Source organism: Leopardus geoffroyi, chromosome E2 (assembly GCF_018350155.1).
Source record: "Leopardus geoffroyi isolate Oge1 chromosome E2, O.geoffroyi_Oge1_pat1.0, whole genome shotgun sequence".
Taxonomy (NCBI): Eukaryota; Metazoa; Chordata; class Mammalia; order Carnivora; family Felidae; genus Leopardus; species Leopardus geoffroyi.
In genome coordinates, this window is record NC_059335.1 from 13,077,858 (window position 1) to 13,097,095 (window position 19,238).

Consider the following 19,238-nt stretch of genomic DNA (forward strand, 5'->3'; position numbering starts at 1 on the left):
GGCTCAAGGGACCCCAGAAACTACAGCCTGGTCACAGCAGTCCTGCTTAAACCCAGCAACAACTCTCATTCTCCCTCCTCTGCCATCCAAACTCCTCACCCGGGCCCCTGAGGCCCTGCCCCACCCAGCCCCTCACTACCTCACCAGCCTCACCCCCTGCTATATATTGAACGTTTGTGTTCCCCCCACAAATTCGCATGTTGAAATCTTAACCCCTAACAGGATGGTGTGAGGAGGTGGGGCCTTTAGGAGGTGAGGGGGGCACGAGGGTGGAGTCAGTGCCCTTATCCCATTCCATCCAGAGAGCTCCCTTGCCCCTTCCACCGTACGAGGCACCGCAAGATGGCTATGAGCCAGAAAGAGGGCCCTCACCAGACATTAACTCCGCCGGCACCTTGAATCTAGGACTGCTCAGCCTCCCAAACTGACAGAAATAAATGTCTGTTGTTTACAAGCCACCCCATCTGTGGTATCCCGTGACAGGAGCACAGACTTAGACACCCGCCATCTTGCTCCGTGTACCTCCCGCGGCAGCCACGCTGCCCATTCTGTCTGTCCATCCATTCATTTGCCTACTTGACAAATGTTTGCAGAACACCCACCACCGACCAAGCTCGATTCCAGCTTTGGAAATCCAGCAGTGAATGTAAACCGGTAATGGCAGGTGCTATGAAGACAAAGCAGGGCAACGTGATCGAGCCTGCTGGGAGACGCTGGTTTGGATACACTCCCCACTGCGGGGAGGTCTGGAGTACAAACGTGGAGGAAGTGTGGGGCGAGGCCCGAGAAGCACTAGGGAGAGAGTTCCAGGCTGAGGGACAAGAACATATAGCCCCCGAGATGGGAAGGGACTTGCAGTGTCCAGGGTGGCCAGAGCCCCTGGGAGGGGCCAGCAATGCAGCAGAGCAGGGAACAGAGCCCTGCTGGGCCGGGCAGGCATGGGATGGGGGCTGGATGCTACTCCAAGAGCAACAGAGGACGTCACATCAGAGGGTGTGAGCAGGCGGATGACGTGATCTGGTCACTGTGAGAACAGACCACAGGGGCGAGAGTGGAAGTGGGCGTCTTGGGGGGCTAAGGAAGTCCGTGGAGATACTTGGGGGGTGGGGCTAGGTGGTCAGATCTGGGTTTCACTCTGGAGGACAGACCCATCCTTAAACTGCAAGCTCCTTCTAAGGTCCTCTCAGAGCCTTTGGAACCCCCTTTCCTACCTCTTCCTCCTCACCCTCAATTTCCTAGCACAGTCACTGATTTCCTAAAGAAGATTTTCCTCCACAAGGGGACCCTGACATTTAATCTCTGGAATGAAATCCGGAGAAATCCAAAGGATGAGCCACCTGTAGAAATGATGGGATAGATAGGGCTGTCTAAATGCCCACAGGCCAACCAACCAAAGCATTCGTGATTGTCCCCCAGCCCCAAAAGCCCTCTATCCCAGCTGTTTCTGTTTAGCCATCAGCTCTCTGTCAGACTCTGCCAATAGGGGGCGATAGCGGGACGCTGCAAGGCTGGAGGAAGAAGGGACCTGCCTGCTCCTTTGGGCTTGCTCTCAGTGGATCCTCCCAGGGCAGCATTTAATCCAGTTTGTGGCTTCCCTGCATTTGTAGAACCGGCCTCACCGGCCTCACCGAGCCCCATTCGGGGAAGCCAGCGCCAGCCAGCAAGCACCTGCCTCTTAAGCTTCCAGCAGTTTCGGTTCTTCTCTCTAAAGAAGAGTTCCTTCAGAGCTAGGGAAGCAGCCATTTCCCGCCTTGCAACCTCCATGACACCTGGTGAGCAAGGGTGTGCAAACTGCGGCCCTCAGGCCAAGTCCGGTCCATCTGCCTGATCTTGTGAATAAAGTTTTATTGGAACACTCCCAGGCCCAATCGTTTAGGTATTTATTGCCTATGACTGCTTTCCACCCGGCACAAGAGTTCAGTAGTTGTGACAGTATGGTCTGAAAGCCAAAAAGATTTCCTATCTGGCCCTTGACAGGAAAAAGTTTGCTGAGGCCTGCCTTGGAATTCAACTTTTACCCTCGTGGTTACCTAGTTAACAACTTGGTTCCTAGTGAATGACTCTCTGGGACAACCTGTGTCCTGGGAGGACCCTGACTGATGCAGAAATGACGACAGCCAGGTCACGAGAGCACTCAGGCCACAGGGTCACACATCGTTCAGCCTCGAGGAGGGCCCACTAACGAGCACTTTCTCAAAAGGAGAACAGTTAATCTGCAGAAGAGGGCACAATCCGCTCCCAAACCCCAGAGGTCTGCACCATGAGTCACCTCCAGGTGCCAGTGTCCCTATTTGCCACCAGCACTCTGCACGTCCCTGATCTGCTGGGTCATCAGGCCCAGGTGGTAGATCAGCTTGCACACAGCTGGCACCTGCAGCGGTCTTCGCGTGCTCTGGGCCTCCCTCAAAATGAAAAGCCGTGTGGGTTTCTAGTAAATGGGCTGAACCAGCACACAACTTACCTCCAAATCCCCAAGCCCCACCCGACGTCACCAGTACCAGACAAACAGCACCCCCTCCTAAGAAGTCTGAGTTTCAGCTCCGTGGGGCCCTTTGTCTGAGTTTCTAAGTGTTAATCTTTCCAACTTCTTCCCCTGTCCCCTTAGGCCCTCAGGACGGTGGCTGCTTCCTGCCACCCCGTGATCCCTTAGTTCGCTTTCTACCCTTCCAGTTATCTGGTTAACAACTTTACATTCAGGTAACAACTCTTTACACCAAATCCTCTCTGTTCAAGTAGCTGTTGGGATTCCATTCAAGTACCTGGTGCTATTTTTGTCTCCAGATTGGATCCTGACCGGCTGATGTCAACAGCACGTTGACTGCCAACCCCCTTAAACGCGATTTCCTGCTCACGAGATCTGATCGGTGTAATGTTGCCAGTGGAGCGGACCAGCGTGACCCCGGGTGCACTGTCAACATCAAGTTCTCTGTGGCCTATGTGATGGCAGAAAGCAAGGAAACAGGTATCACCCGGAGGCAAGACTGAAGACTCCTGGTGGACCTCAGAAAGCGTTATGGTGGGGTGCCTGGGTGGCGCAGTCGGTTAAGCGTCCGACTTCAGCCAGGTCACGATCTCGCGGTCTGTGAGTTCAAGCCCCGCGTCGGGCTCTGGGCTGATGGCTCAGAGCCTGGAGCCTGTTTCCGATTCTGTGTCTCCCTCTCTCTCTGCCCCTCCCCCGTTCATGCTCTGTCTCTCTCTGTCCCAAAAATAAATAAACGTTGAAAAAAAAATTAAAAAAAAAAAAAAGAAAGCGTTATGGAGAAAAAAAGCATTTGCCAGGTCAGTAGCTCACACCAGCTGCCAAGGGCTGTGTTGACTTCCTCCAGCAAAGCTACTTAATTTGGTCCGGCCACCGCAATCGGAGTCACCGCCTGATTACACTTACAATAATCCACAGTCCTTGTCCAAGATCCATCTGCCTTCCGCACAGGCCGAACCGGCCAGTTGACTGGGGATGAGATCACTACCTCTGCTTCTTTCAAGCCGTTAATGGCAGCACTAATCTCTGCAATTCCCCCAAAGGACGTAGAATTGCTTTTGGATTACTATCCTGGGAAGGACGGGGAATTCTAGGGGCTTCCGCTCGGTTCTTTTACGGTAACGGCCCCGACTCCACGGGTCAGCGAGCCAGTGTGGGATTCTGCTGGCTGCAATCATACGAGTGGGACCACGGAAAACACAGGGTGGGTCTGAGGACCTATCGGACCCATTCTGAGTGGAGCTCGGCTCAGACTCCATCTATCACCTGACCACATAAGGCCTGCTGCGGTCCACCAGGAAAAATCAAAGTGATCCGCCATCTATAAAAATGATGGTGGGGGACACCTGAGTGGCTCAGTCGGTTAAGGGTCTGACTTCGGCTCAGGTCATGATCTCGCGGTTTGTGAGTTCGAGCCCCGCGTCAGGCTCTGTGCTGACGGCTCAGAGCCTGGAGCCTGCTTCGGATTCTGTGTCTCCCTCTCTCTGCCCCTCCCCGGCTCACACAGCTCGCTCTTTCTCTCTCAAAAGTAATAAACGTTAAAAACTTTAATTAATTAATTAAAATGACAGCAGGCAGTGGGGCAGGGGTGGGGGTTGTCTATCTAAAAGCCAATCACAACCCTCTGTGGGAGGGGGAGCCTGTATAGAAACTGCTGTAAGCTTTTCCGGAAAGCGGCTGGATAATATAGAACAAAAGCCATACGAAGGGACCTCCTCTTTTACCTAGTCATTCTATTCAGAGAATCAGTTCTAATCAGCTGCAATGCAGACCATGCTTGGGTGCATAAAGACAAATAAAAATACCTGAAAACAACTAAATACAAAAAAAAAAATGCTTTGCTAAATCACAGTCTGTCCACATGGGGATTAGTATACAGCTATGTAACACTCTGTTTAGGTTGAAACATTTAGGTATTATTTTTGGCCTTTCTGATCGGCAGAGGTTTTTTGGGTTTTTTTTTTTTTTTTTTTTTTTAAAGATTGATAATACCTCTTGTTGGCAAAAGTGTGGGAAATCTGACATTCTCGTGCACTTCTGGTGGGAATACAAATTGGCGGAACGTTTTCGAACATCCATCTGGCAGTCTCCACTTAAACAACATCGTTCACGCTCTCTGACCCGGCGCTTCCGCTGTTTGGAGTTTATCCTCCAGGAAGACACCCACAGATCCACAGCCCAGTTGATGGTGGCATTGTCTACACTAGCAAAAACTGGAAACCACCCAAACAGGGGATGAGTTAAATAATTCATGCTCAGCTGCACAATGAAATCCGTATTTCTCCTCTTGAATTTCAGAGAGTCACCTCCAACAACCCATGCCCAGAGACAACTCTTATTTCCCCAAATCCACCAAACAGTTCCTCCTACGTCCTCCCCATGGGGGAAACCAGACTCACCACCCACCCAGCTGCTTAGGCCACATCCCGCAGTCACCCTTGACTCTTTCCCTCGTGAGCACACCCAACACGGCCAGCACTGGAGTATAAGCCACCTTCTTTCTGCCTTCTGAACCCTCCAGTGGACTTCTAAATGGACCATCCTGGGTCTACTCTTCTCCCATTACGCTCTTTCTCAAGAGAGCAGCCGGAGTGATCATTTTTAAATGATTCGAAAATTAAGGTCGTACGTCCGTACAACGGAACATTATTCAGCCCTACACAGGAATATGGTCCTGATCCATGCTACAACATGGATGATCCTTGAACACGTGGCGCTGAGTGAAAGAAGCCACACAAAAAAGGCCACATATTGGATGACTCCATTTACATGAAATATTTAGAATAAGTAAATCCAGGGAGACAGAGAGATTGGTGGCAGGGGTGAGCAGACTGGTGGTTGTTGGGAGCTGGGGAAAGGGGGAATGGGAGCTGACTGCTTCATGGGTATGGGGTTTTCTCTGGGGGTCACAAAAATGTTTCAGCACTAGGTAGAGGTGGTGGTCGTACAACATTGTGAATATACTAAATGCCGCTGAGTTATACACGTTAACATGGTTCATTTTACGTGATATGAATTTTACCTCAACAAATAAAGCAGAAACAAATGAGATCACATCACATTTCCTGCGTAAATCCTTCCACTGGCTTCACACACAATGAAAATAACATCCAGGGGGCACCCAGGTGGCTCCATCGGTTAAGCGCCTGAGTCTTGACTTTGGCTCAGGTCATGATCTCACAGCTCGTGAGTTTGAGCCCCACATCGGGCCCTGCACTGACAGCACAGAGCCTGCTTGGAATTCTCTGTCTCCCTGTCTCTCTGGCCTTCCCTTGCTCGCACAAGTGTGCACACGCTCTCTCTCTCAAAAATAAATTATCAAGAGGAAGAAGAAAAGAAAACAGAAAATAACATCCCAACTCCTTACCCGCAAGGCCCCGTGGCTCTGTTGTGGGACCTTGTACTCTCCCTCACCCACTCCCCACAAGACTCTGTGACAGCAGTAATTTCATCTCCATTTCAAGAGAGGACACTGAGTTCAGAGAGGCGACCTGTTGCGCGGGGATCACGTGGGCGCCTGAGGCTGGCTCCGCCTGACTTGTAACTAGCTGCTGGCCATAGGGGGTCTCTGCGGAGGCCACCCCGACCATCCCTCAGGATGGGGCACTCACTGCCCCAGCTGCCAAGGGTGCTGGTGGCTGATCCCTCTCAGCTCTGTGGGTGGAAGAGCTTCCTCGCCCAAGGCACCAACCCTCCCTGAGGACAGCCCCTTCCAGTGACAGGCCGGTGGGGCATATAAAGTCTTGCCCATCACCTCGGGGGCTGTCTTTGAGGCCATTCTGGCTCCAGAGCTCCAGCTCCGCCCCCACAGGGCCAGTCGTAACTGCAGAGTCTTAACTCTGCCCAGGCTGCCTCCTTCACTCCCTCACAAGGCTGGTTTCCAAGGGGGCCTCCTGCCTGCTAATCTCCACATCAGAGTCTGCTTCCCTGGACCAACCTAAGATATCTGCTTTGCCCTTGAGGGCGGGGCCTGTGGGCACAGACTTTATGGTGTGGGGCACTATGGCTACAACGTGTGAGTGACAGGTCAGACTGGCATTGTAGAAGATCCTACTGGGGGACAAACCAGAAGGGAGAGAGCTGGGAGGCCAAGAGGCCAGTGAGGAGGCTGGTCCGAGGGGCCGGGGCCTGAACTCAACGGCCGCAACAGTGAGGGCAGGGAGAAGGCCAATTCCAGCAGTGGCCACTGGGTGGAATAAATGGACCGGAATTCAAGACTGGCCTGGGGACAGGTGGGGTGACTGGGAAGATTCCGGTGCCCCGGGCTGGCTTCCATCTGGAAGTCACTCATCAGTTCTGGGCCAGCCTGTTGGGGGCCAGCCCTGGCTCTGCCGGTCACTAGCCGTGTGGCCTAGACATGGGACCTTGGTGCCTCACTCTCCATTAGAGAAAACTGGGCTGAGACCAGGCCCTCCTCATGGGGTGGGGTTAATACAGTTCAGAAAGCCAGCGTGCGTGGGCATCATCCTGTCCACTCTGAGCTTTCCAAGTACCTGCTGGGTGTCTGGGAAGGACCTGAGGTCGGAGGCACCTGGCTGCAGCCCCGTGGGAGGGGAGGGCGGTGTGGAAAGCCCTTCGCCTCTGAGCCCCAGAGCAGCAGTGGGAGGACAGTGATTGTTAGGATCATTAAGTAACACTTGAAAAGCCTCCGGCGTGTGGTGTGGAGTCAACAAAGGCTGCTGCTGTGGCTGTGGCCGGGAGAACCCGAGTACCGCACGAGTCTCCGTGTACTTGGCCATCCCACGGCAGGCAGGCAGCTGAGCCTCTGCAGGGCCAAGCCCCGCCCACCCTTCGTGTTCCCAGCCTGCTCCTCCTTCAGTGTTCTCTCCCTAAATGTCACCGCCGTCACCCAGCTGCCCAGCAACGGAGAGGCTCAGTCCTCTCTCCTACGTCCCCCGCCCCAGGCAGTCACCAAGCCCTCCCCCTGTCCCCCCTTTGCCATCCCCCTCCCCCCCTGCAGGCCATCCTGCTGACCCCCCAGCCCAAGTGATTCGGTTTCCTCACTTGAGCCAGTTGAAACCTTGGGGACACATACCAGGAGCCTCCTACTGACGGCCCAACTCTTAACCTGCTCAGTAATAGCAACGCCAGGCCTGGCCACTGTATCCCCAGGGTACAGCACAGGCCTGGCACACAGTAGGCCCAGGTATATGCTAGCTGGTTTGAGAACAAACACGTGAATGTATGCACGTGCTGGCCAGGCTGGTAGGAAGAACGTTAATAAGAATATAGAATAGAAAGGTGCCTAGGTGGCTCAGTCGGTTGAGCGTCCAACTTCGGCTCTGGTCATAATCTCACGGTTGGTGAGTTCGAGCCCCACATCGGGCTCTGTGCTGACAGCTCAGAGCCTGGAGCCTGCTTCAGATTCTGTGTCTCCCTCTCTCTCTGCCCTCCCCCGCTTGCATGCTCTCTTTCTCTCTCAAAAATAAAATAAACATAAAAAATTTAAAAAGAAAAAAAATACAGAATAGAGCACATGCTTATAGTACCCACTACCTGCCAGGCCCTATTCTAAGCCCCAGGAATAACTCGTTTCATGCTTGTGACAGCTGTGCGTACTAGTGACTATTATTTCCTCAATTATACTGTTGAAGAAATGATGTTACAGAGAAGTTGAGTAACTTCCCCGAGGTCACACCGCTAATAGGCCGCAAAGCCACGACTCAAACAGGACTCGGGACCACAATCACAGCAGCCCATCAGAAAAGCTCCTGGCCTCTGTCTTATGCTTGCCCCAGATGACACCATCAGGCCAAAGCCTCCTCCCCTCAGGTAGGCCTGAGGCACTGGGGGTTAAGTCAGGGGCTACTCTCCTAGAATCTGCTTATTTCTGGGGACACCGATGAATGAATGGTTCTGAGCCTACATGACTGAGGACCAGGATGTGGAAATGGAGGTCATGGGGAAGTAGGCCAGTCTGGTGGGAGCTGGGCCACCAGCTCTCCTTGCCCCCTGTCTTCTCAGTTTCTGGCCTCAGGCCCTTCAAACCCACCCAGGACAGAAGCTTTCAAACAGGCTAGCAGCTGTGGGGCAGTGCCTCGGGCCTGCCCCTAGGGTGAGGCGGGGAGAGACCTAGCCACCAGGACTCCAGGGACACCCCCACTCTGCCTCCACCAGAGTTATTCGGCTTTGTCCAAGGGTTCTGAGAGTGCTTTCAATTGGGAAAAAAGGTTCTGCAGTCAAAACAGCTTTTGAAAATCAGTGCCCTGAGGAATAAATGCCCTTGTTAAGCAAAGTGGCCTTCTCAAGTCTACCCTGGTGACATTCAGGGGTTTGGATGCAGTGAATTATGGGATGGAGGAGACAGGAGGGTGAGGATCCTGGACGTCCTCAGCCAAGTCCAATGTCAAGGCTTCCGTGACTATTCGTGGCCACAGGTCCCTGCTCTGTGCACCTGCCCTAGGCGAGCCGCAAGCCTGGGGCCTGTCTCCCAGGACACAGTCCTGCCCCCAGGCGTTCACCTACATGGTTTCTCCTGCCTAGAATAAATACAAGGAGGGACCACATATTGAGTCCCCCTGCCTCTGACAAACAACACGTGCGGTACTGTCCCCGTTTCCCAAAACCCTCATGACAGACCCATGAGGCCTCCTTATCCCCATCCTAGGCAGGGAAAAACAGAGGTTCAGGAAAGAGAGACAACTCACCTGAGGATTCAAACCCAGACTGGTCTGACTCCAACAAAATACTCTTTCCACAGCACCCTTGCCTACCACCTCCCACACCCCTGCCTCTCTCCCCTCCTCCCCTTCATCCGAATCCCACCCACACTCAAGGCCCTTCCAGGGGACCCCGTTCTCTCTCACCCTGACTCCCCTTCTATAAATGCCATTTCCTCCTCTCTGAACACATCCCCTTCTTCCCATATCCCCTCACCTTGCTGACTGCCTCACACACCTTGGGAATCTGCTTGGGTGTCACCTCTCCTGGGAAGGCCTCCCTGGATGCCTGGCTGGGTCGGAAGCCTCCTCTGGGTCGCTTCTCTGAATTTTCTCCGTCACAGCCCCAAAGGCTGTCTTGTGGTCATCTGCGTTCCTGCATCCTAAGGACACCCTAAGCTTTTGAGCGCAGGGTCCAGGCAGGTCCACTGTGCTCACTGCTATAGCCTACGCCCAGCATGGTGCAAGGCACACAGTAGGTGCTCAATAAATGAGTTCAACAGGCAGCCCCGAGGTCTGCCATGTGTGAGGCCCTCCCAGCAGGTGCGGGGCACAGTGCACCAGCGAGCGCTACCCCTGTCCTCCTGGCCCAGCCCTGCCTCCTGTAGGAAGCCTCTCTCGACCTCCTCAGTCTTTGTCCGATTCCAGCTCCATGTCTCTTTTCGTTCACCCAAAACATCTCTGAGAGCCAGCTAAGCCAAGGTGGCGTTAGGGGAGCATCTGGCAAGGCAAAGCAGGCCACTGGAGGTGACACATCGCCTCTCATCCCCCACACCGCGCCTGCCCCATGGTGCTCACCAGGCACAGCAACACGGCGCACCTCTTGTTAGGCGCTAGGCTGGCTGAAGTGCCACTGGCTGGTGGCCTCCCCACACCCACCTGGGCCACGCCCCCTTCCCCAGACCCGGCCCGGCCGTACCCGGTTGATGAGCTCGCCGACCATGCCCGTCCAGGAGCCGTTGGGCTCGGGCGCCCCGTACAGCCCGTCTTCCACCAGCCGTAGGCGGTAGCGGAAGCGCAGCAGCTCAGCCAGCTCCCGCAGCATGTCCACGCAGAAGCCCTCGAAGCGCTCGTTCCCGGACAGGGCCTGGAAGTTTGGCCGCCGCATGACGTACGGGTTCTCCTGGGAAGCAGCAGAGAAGCGAGGTCAGGGCCCGGGCGTCCAGGGGCTGCTGGGGGAGCGCGGATCAGGAATCCACCGCGCTGCGGGATGGATGGAGTCACCGCCTCCGTTCCTTGCGCACAAACGCTCAGGGTGCGGAGTGGGCCTGGAGGCTAGGGCCGCAGACGCTGGGGGCTTCCCCTCTGGCAGATCACGGAGAGCTGTTTTAATCTCCACCAGCCAACCTGATGCTCAATCGTCTCAAACTCAAATGCCTACCAGGGGAGGCGCGTTAGTAACCTAAGAGTGAATCACACTGTTGGGAGATTATGCCAAACCGGAACAGGGGCTTTCAGATTTCCGACTAGGACCTCACAGTAAGAAATACATTTTACCTTCCAATGCGAGCCACACATGCGTGCGTGCACACAGGCACTTAAATAGACTTTGTTCCTTGAAATGGTCCATACCCTTAGTGACTAAGGGCAGCACACCCTGATTATTTTCTGTCCTGCTCTACCTCGCTTTCCTACACGACCAGTAGCGACCCACTGAACTGACTTGATGAGCTAGCACGGGATCGGAGGGCCACCAGGACTTAGCTCCAGCCGACACCACCACCACCACCACCACCACCAGGGAAGCAGGCCTGAGATGCCAGATGGCCCAATGTCAAGAATGTTGGAAACCTCGGCTGTTTTGTAAAACGTCCTGATTATAAAGGTTAACAACCACACACATTCAAATACCAATCCTTGTGATGCTTTGCAGGCTAAACAAATAACCTGAGACTGTGCAGAGGTTTGCTACCTTGATGCTTATTTCTGAGGGGTTCCAGCAAACCTTACTGACCCCCCAGTGCACCAAATAAGCACAAAGGCAGAGGAAATGTGCCAAAGGGCTAGTAAGATGAGGCATATGAAGATGATGTCAGCAAAAAGGGAATCTTATCTTGACACGGTTATTGTCTGAACGGGTGTTTGTATAGTGTCACTTCAGACTTAGGCACAAAGGAAGTTAGGACTCAGGACATGGCGGCGGGGGTAGGTGGGGGGGGGGAGGCCTTGGCAAGAATCTCCACAATGGTTACCTCCCACGGAATCCCTGCTATGTGCCCAGCCCCTGCACTGCGTGTGCTCGCAGGAAAGAATCGCTTTAACTCCTGGCACTGACCTCACACCGGAGGCATCATCAGACTCATTTTACACATGTGGAAACTGAGGCTCACAGAGGTCAAGTGAGGCGACTGGTTACACGGCGACAGGGACGATGAGGCCAGGTCTTATTATAGGCTCTGGATTCCGGGACCACACCAAGCCCCACAGCTGGGGGGTAGTGGGATGGAGGGAAATCAGTGCTTCTCACTCTCCAACGAAGCTGCCTTTCCAAGCCCAAAACTGTGGAACTGGGAGTAGGAATGTGAGATAATCCTAATAATAGCAGCGGTAGCTAGAATTTCTTGCAGGCTTGCTGTGTGACAGCTATTCTGTCGGCGTGGGAAGTCGATATTATTACCTCTGTTTTAGAGATGAGGACACTGAGGTCCCAAGAAGTGAAGTAGTAAGCGGCCGAGACGGACAAGCTGGTCTGACTCCAGAGCTCTGCTCTTAAGCCCCGTGCCGGACAGCACCAAGGTGGACAGAACCAGAGAGCGGCATGGGAGAAGCCAGACAGACGGGGGACCCAGGCCGGACCCAGCATTAGAGCTGGGAGGTTCTCCCCAAGCTCTTTCGATATACAGAGCAGGGAAGCTCAGGGAGGTCATGTGTCTTGTCCAAGGCTACGCGGCGGTGAAGCAGGGCAGTGGGGAGGGAAGGTGGGGCGAAGCTGGGGCTCAAAACCCGGTTCCCGGGCACGTTCAGTGAAGCCCTTGTTCCTTCCACCAGGGCTCAGCTCATCTCCAAATTCAAGGCTGAGGCACTTGGGTGGTGGATCTGGGTTCAAGGTCTCAGGATCAGGGTCTGAGCTTAAAGAGTCAGAAACAGAGACTGGGGCCTGTGAACAGAAGTCAAGATCAGAAAACAGTGATCTAGGACTCAGCAGGGAGCCCCAGACCATCAGAAGCAAGGGTCTTATGGAGCCGCTCATTCAGGGTTTTCAGACTTGTTCAGAGCCTTCTGCGGAAGTACTGCAGACAGTGGGCTGGTGCTAAGTCTGATTCTAAGAATCCATCCCACAAATGGCTGCGCATCTGTACATAAAATGTACGCCCGACAGAATCATGGCAGCACAGCTCCCGGTGGGAACAAAGACTGCAACAGCCTAATTTGGGACAGGTTAAAAAGATTATTGATGTCATCAAAGACTCCTAGGCAACTACTAAAATAACAAGTTCTATCGGATATATTAAGAGAAAAAAAAAAAAGCCACAGAACAACGTGTACAATATGCTACTCTTTGTGCAGGAAAGACTGAGTGCTTGTACATGCATAGAAGCTTCTGGAAGGATGTGGCCTCTGAGGGAAAAAATGGGCGCCTGGAGGGAGAAGGAGCCTGGCTTTTCACTCCCCACCCGCATGTGCTGTTTGGATTCTATTTTACATAGGTTTGTATTAACTTGTGTGTCTTCCTTGATATGATGAATTGTTTTAATTAAAAATTTTAATACTAAATATTAAAATATTAAAATTTTTTGAAGTAGGATATCTAAATGTATACAGAAACACAAATGGTCAGGAAAAGCCAGAGCAATCCTAAAGAAGAAACTGGAGAATTGACCCTATTGGGTATTAATTAATACTTAATTTACAGCTATGGTATTTGATGGGGCACCTAGGTGGCTCAATTAAGCGTCCGACTTCAGCTCAGGTCACAACCTTGCAGTTCGTGGGTTCAAGTCCTGCATCGAGCTCTGTGCTGACAGCTCAGAACCTCGAGCCTGCTTCAGATTCTGTGTCTCCCTCTCTCTCTGCCCCTCTCCTGCCCGTGCTCTCTCTCTCAAAAATTAAAAAATAAATAAATAAACAAACATTAAATAAATAAATAAATAAAATAAGCTGTAAAGCTATGGTATTTGAAACAATGTAGTATGGGACCAAAGATAGACAAACTGACAATAGAACAGGGAGCTTGGAAACCCACACATAAAGAGATACTTGAGGGGCACCTGGTTGGCTCAGTGGGTAGAGTGTGCAATTCTGGATCTCGAGGTTGTGAGTTCAAGCCCCACATTGGGTGTAGAGATTACTTAAAAATAGTAAAATCTTTACTATTAAAAAAGAAGATGCTTTATCACAAAGGTGAGACTGGTGAAGGAGAAAGAATGGTCATCTTTAATAAAGGTGCTGCTCAGTTGAACATCCACGTGAAATAAATATTCTGAGCCCTTGCCTCACATGGTACATAAAAATCAACTTCACGTGGATCGTAGCTCTAATCGTAAAAGGTAAAATGATTAAGTTTTTAGAAAACGAATAGAAGACTATCTGCATGACCTTGGGGTAGGCAAAGAATTCTTAAATTCTAAAAGCATCGGGGCAACTAGGTGGCTTAGTGGGTTAAGCGTCTGCCTTCGGCTCAAATCATGATCTCATGGCTCGTGAGTCTGAGCCCCACGTCAGGCTCTGTGCTGACAGCTCGGAGCCTGGAGCCTGCTTTGGATTCTGTGTCTCCCTCTCTCTCTACCCCCTTCCCTGTTCACACACACACACACACACTCTCAAATATAAACAAACAGTAAAAAAAATTATAACTTCTAAAAGCATTAATCAAAAAGGAACAGAAAACATGGATAAATGGACTTTAGTAAAATTAAAAATCTTCCCCTTTCACCAAAAGATTGAAAGTAAAGAGGCAAGCCACAAAGGGGAAGATATCTGCAATACACGTATCTGGTGAGAACTTGTATCCAGAAAACAGAAATAACTCACAAATCAGTAAAAAGGTCATATATCCCCATTTTTTTTTAATTAAAAACAAAAAAAAGACTTGGATGGGGGACTTTCCAAAAGAAGACTGTTGGGGCGCCTGGGTGGCTCAGTTGGTTGTGTCCAACTCGTGATTTTGGCTCAGGTCATTACCTCACAGTTTGTGAGATCGAGCCCCGTGTAGGGCTTTGCACTGACGGCTCGGGGCCTGCTTGGGATTCTCCCCCTCCCTGCCTCCCTCCTCCTCCCCCCATTCAAAATAAATAAATAGACATTTAAAAAGAAGACAATTGTCAAATAGCCAATAAACCGCAAAAAAGGTGGTCAACCTGCCTGTTAGGGAAACGGGAAATGGAAATGAAAACCACAGTATGGTGGGCATGAGGGTCAGAAGGGTACCGAGCTCAGGGCTGTCGGGAAGACTAACAGAAGCCAAGAAGTGGCACAGCACTGAGATATCAGCCATGGCGGGTGCTATCTTATCAAGGATGCAAGGAGAGCATGCCTTTCATGCTGGGAAAGCAGGCGGCTTTCTTACCTCATGCAATCCTCCCACAGGCCTTCAAGGTGGGATTATTAGACCCATTTTATAGATGAAGGTATAGACTACCTGAAGCGGTAGGGGGTGAAGTCAGGAGGAGAGTGAGGGCTGACCGACCCCAGAGTCACCAAAGAGAAGGATGAAATGTCCCAGCTTGACGAAGACCATCACAGGGTCTACCAAGTGTTCTGGGAAAACTCTGCAGGAGAGAGAGGGGCTGGAGGCTGAGGGAGAGCCCTGCACAGCCTTGCCTCATTGGGCCTTTTTGTTAATTTTATTTTTATTTATTTACTTTTCCTTTAAAGTTTAGTATTTTGAGAGAGAGAGAGAGCACGAAAGTGCAAGAAGGGCAGAGAGAGAGGGAGAGAGGGAGAGAGGGGGAGAGGGAGAAGGCTCCACACTGTCAGCACAAAGCCCGATGCAGGACTCGAACTCACGAACCGTGAGATCATGACCTGAACTGAAACCGAGTCAGACACTTAACTGACTGAGCCCCCCAGGCGCCCCGCCTTGGCCCTTCTTTTGCACCCTAGCTTCCCTGTGGGGCCTCTCTCAATCGTGGTACCAGCCACCCTCTCGGCTCCAGAGCAGTGAGGCCTCACCCCTGGGACAGACTCCCCTCCATCTCGGACCTCCCCCTGCTCCCCCTGCTCCCTCACACCCAGCCCCTCTGCCAGCCTCAACCCCCACATCAGCTCCCCCTCCCTCCCCACAGCCCCTGCTGCGGGAATACAAGTCAGAAAACACCGGTGAACAAATGGGCAGGCCCAGCTGTGCACATGAGGCCACCGCCTCCACATCCAGTCTAGCAAACATTTCCTAAGGCCCCCTGCTCCTATAGCTCATGCTTCTGGGGATGTCCGGCCCTTCCCTCTGTGTGCTCCCCACTCCTATACAGCTTTTTTTTTTTTTTAGATGTTTGTTTATTTTTCAGAGAGTGAGACAGAGAGAAAGAGAGAACACAGAATCCCAAGCAGGATCCGCGCTGTCAATACAGAGCCCAGCTCAGGGCTCGAACCCACAAACCGTGAGATCATGACCTGAGACAAAGTCGCACGCTTAACCGGCTGAACCACCCAGGTGCACCCCCTTCACAGCTTCTGAAGCCCTGTCTAACGCCACCTCTTTTGTGATGTTTTCCTCAAACCTCCTGAAGCTGAATCAGTTCCTTCTTTCTTCGGGGGGGGGGGGGGGGTTCCCTCATTATTCTGTGTTGGAATTATTATGTCCAGGTCTGTCTCCTCCATCAGACTGGGATCCCCTCCCCCAGTGCCACCCAAGAGTAAGGAAACCACAAGACCATCTGTGACTATTCATGTGCTTCCGGCATTTGTGTAAGGTCTGGTGCACAGTAACTTCAGTAACTATTTGTGGAATGAATGAATGGTGAATGAATGAATGAATCCATCAACAGAAGCCTAAGTGTCAGCAAGAAAACAACACTGGCTCTTGGACAAAAGGGGAGACAAGTATGAGAAAGAGATGAGGCCTCCAGGGTCATGGCTCAGCTCTCCTGACATCCCCTCCCTGACCTCTGTCCCTGCTTCCCACCTAGGACCCTGTCTCTTCTGGCCCCAGGAAGCCTCTGGATCTGACCACGCTCCCCCACGCAGGGAGGTGTGACTTCTCCCAGCCAGCCCAGCCTGGCCCTCAGGGCCCCTCAGTGAGGCTGTTACAAAGTGTCTGGTTTCCCGTCTGCGGGCCATCTGTCCCTCCCCAGCAGGCTCACTGGCCCTTCTCCAGGGGGACACGAGGTCCACATTAGATCAGGAGTCCCCTAGGGGCAGAGAGAACAGCTCTGTGCCGCGCTGCTCGAGGGGGCCTCTGATGTCCTGCGGAACCTGTGGTAATCCTCTCAGCCTCCGCGTCCACGGCTAGGAGCCGGCCCAGCTCACAGGCTTACTGAGGGGCTCTCATAGATGGCACGTGCCAGCAGGCCAGGGACTTGGCTGCTCTGAAGGGCACGGCTGCCTGGCACACCAGCCTCCAGGCCCAGCTGCTCTGGGCCGCCTCCAGCTCACCAGGTCCTGTGCCTCACCCCCTGCCGGACCCCCTGGTGGCCCACTGTGCCCAGCGGGAGGTGGCAGGGTGCGGGAGAGGGGGCACAGGCTCTGAGCAGGTCGCTCGGCTCCAGCTGGGATTTGTCCTGTGACCTGTTTCCTTACCTTCAAAATGAGGAAAATAAGACAAACCTCATGGAGCGGCCGAGAGGTTTACAGAGCAGTGCCTGGACAGGGCCCAGCACAGCGGCTGGTGCAGAACAGGGTGCTCTGTAAATTGTCGCTGACGCACAAAGGCCCCCCCCCCCCAACCCCCCGCCCCGGTCTCTGATCTGCTAAGCACAGAAGCAGCACCCACGGGGGCTACAGGACCACGTCCTTGGCTGGTGCTCAAGTACAAAAGGACCGGAGATGCAGAGCCCGGCGGCTACGGATCACGCTCTGGAGCCTCAGGGACGTGACTTCCGCCCTGGCTCTGCCACGTACCTGCTACGGGACCCGGGGCAAGGTGCCTCACCACTCAGAGCCCTGGTTTCCACATCTTCAAGATGGATATTAAGTTGTCACGTGTCAACACACTCAGTTGGCAAGTGTGGCAAAATGACCACTGTAGCGACCGTGACTTCTGGGGGCCAGACACCGTGTGAGGCGCCCTACCTGTGCAGCCTCGTGGAATCCCCACGACCGCAGTCATTCCTATCTCTGCCGTGCGACAGCCAGCTGGCGGAGCCTGTGCCCTCCCATGTTTCAGCAGCGATTAGGCCGGTGACACCTTGGCCACAATCAGGATTGCTGGGTGCATGGGTCACATTCCCTGCTGGTCTGTGTGCGGTGTGAGCCAAGGGATCCTCCTCCTTCACTAGGACTAGGCTGGGGCACCGCTCAGGAAAGGCCCCTCCACCTACTGCCCCCCCCCCAGGGCCACTCACCAGAATGGTCGTGACCACCAGTGTCTTGTTGGCCAGTGTCTGCGACAGGTTGATGTCCAGGGTGGTGGCGTTCATGGCCAGGGTCCGGTTAGAGTACCATACCCCGATCTGGGGCAGAGAAGGTACCATCAGCACACGCCGGCCCTGCCCCCACCCCATCAGGACTCTGGAGCGTCCCCGGGTCTGCTCACCTCACGGTGGCCTTGCCGGGACTTCTCCAGGATGCGCAGGGTGTAGTTGGTCCTCTGCCCTTTGCTGTTGAACTCGACCCGCCCGGTCAGCCCGTCATACTCTACCTAGCAGGGCGGGAGGCGGGCAGAGGGAGGGGTGGCAGGGGCCCAGACATAGGGCGGGAGAAGCCCAGAGAGGTGGAAACAGAGAAGGAGACAGAGAAGAAGAGAGAGAGAGGGACCAGGAAGGACCGCAGTTAAACGAGAAAGACAATACGCCAGCAAAAGAAAGGAGATGGGACAAAGATGCAGGGGGAGGGCAGTGCAGACAGAGAGAGGGAGGTCCAGAGGGGAGAGATGGAGGAGAGGAGGAGGAAGAGGCCCAGAGACAGCAGGAGGTGGGTGGGGTTGGTAGCGGGGGAGAGGGCAGAGGGGCCACAGGGTGGACACAGTTAGTGTCCCAGCCTGAGAAGGACGGCCCTGCCCCCTCGGCCCTCCCCGCTCCCCGCTCACCATGCGCAGGTAGTTCATGAGGCTGGTCCCATGGGGCCAAATATTGGCCGACGTACAGGCCAGCGGCTTCACACCGATCTCTTGGCTGCGGTTCAGCTCCCGGACGGCACTCACCACCACGTGCACGGCGTCAAACATCAGGGCCGCCGACAGCTGGGGTGGGGGGCAGAGGTAGAGCGAGGATGAGGAAGAGGCAGCTCAGGCAGGGGGCCCCAACGCCCCCGTGGTGCTACCTACAAGCCCTCAGACAACTCCCATCTCTCCAGGAGCATGACACGGTGCAGGTCGGCAGTGAGGACCGGGCCTCTGAGTGTCTTTCTCAGGGAGTCAGGTGGCAGAGGGAAAAACGTGCATGCTGCCCGTAGCTTTGTGGGAATAGCTCCTCCTGAATCATGCAGCCCTGTGTCTGTTTGGGGACGGGCTGGACGGCCAGCCGCGTCACCTCCACAGGGGGATGCTGGTGAGCCTCAGGGTGTGCCCGGGAATCTGCATCAGCGTGGCTGACGCAGGATGCAGGGTGTGGGAAGAGGGCCACAGCCTGATTATGGCTGGGCGCACGTGTGTGGGGGCTGGACGAAAGTGCCTGTTTGTCTACACGCAAAGTGCCAGAGTGGGCGTGGCATCTAGGAGGCAGGCGAGCATAAGGGCTGTGAGCCTGCGCCTGGGAAGCAGGCGGCTCTGAGCTGGAGACCCGGCTCTCCTATTTCCTACGGGAGGCCCAAGTCCCCACCCTGCTCGGAACCTCAGTGTCCTCCCGTGTAAGATGGGGATGATTGTCATCTCTGCCTCCACAGGCTAACGTGGGCACCAAAGAAGGTAATACATGTCAGAGTTCAAAACTGCCCGGCACAGAGTGAACGCTTGATACAAATTGGGCACCGAGCTGTGACTGAGGACACGGGGCATCCGTGTGTGTGTGTGTGTGTGTGTGTGTGTGTGTGTGTGTGTGTGTTTGCGGGAGTGCCTTCGCTGGGTTGGT

The 19,238-nt window shown here is 53.8% G+C and overlaps 1 protein-coding gene across 7 annotated transcripts in view; it reads right to left on the reverse strand.

Moving 5' to 3' along the window:
- The window catches only part of GRIK5 (glutamate ionotropic receptor kainate type subunit 5), a 57,864-nt gene that overhangs the window by 23,449 nt on the left and 15,177 nt on the right, over positions 1–19,238 (reverse strand). For all 7 annotated transcript variants that reach the window (XM_045442166.1, XM_045442161.1, XM_045442167.1 and 4 more), the window contains 4 exons: positions 18,260–18,412; positions 17,768–17,872; positions 17,577–17,684; positions 10,058–10,261 (listed from right to left, as the gene is read on the reverse strand). In XM_045442166.1, coding sequence (XP_045298122.1) covers positions 10,058–10,261; positions 17,577–17,684; positions 17,768–17,872; positions 18,260–18,412 — 570 coding nt within the window. The remainder of the gene's footprint in view (positions 1–10,057; positions 10,262–17,576; positions 17,685–17,767; positions 17,873–18,259; positions 18,413–19,238) is intronic.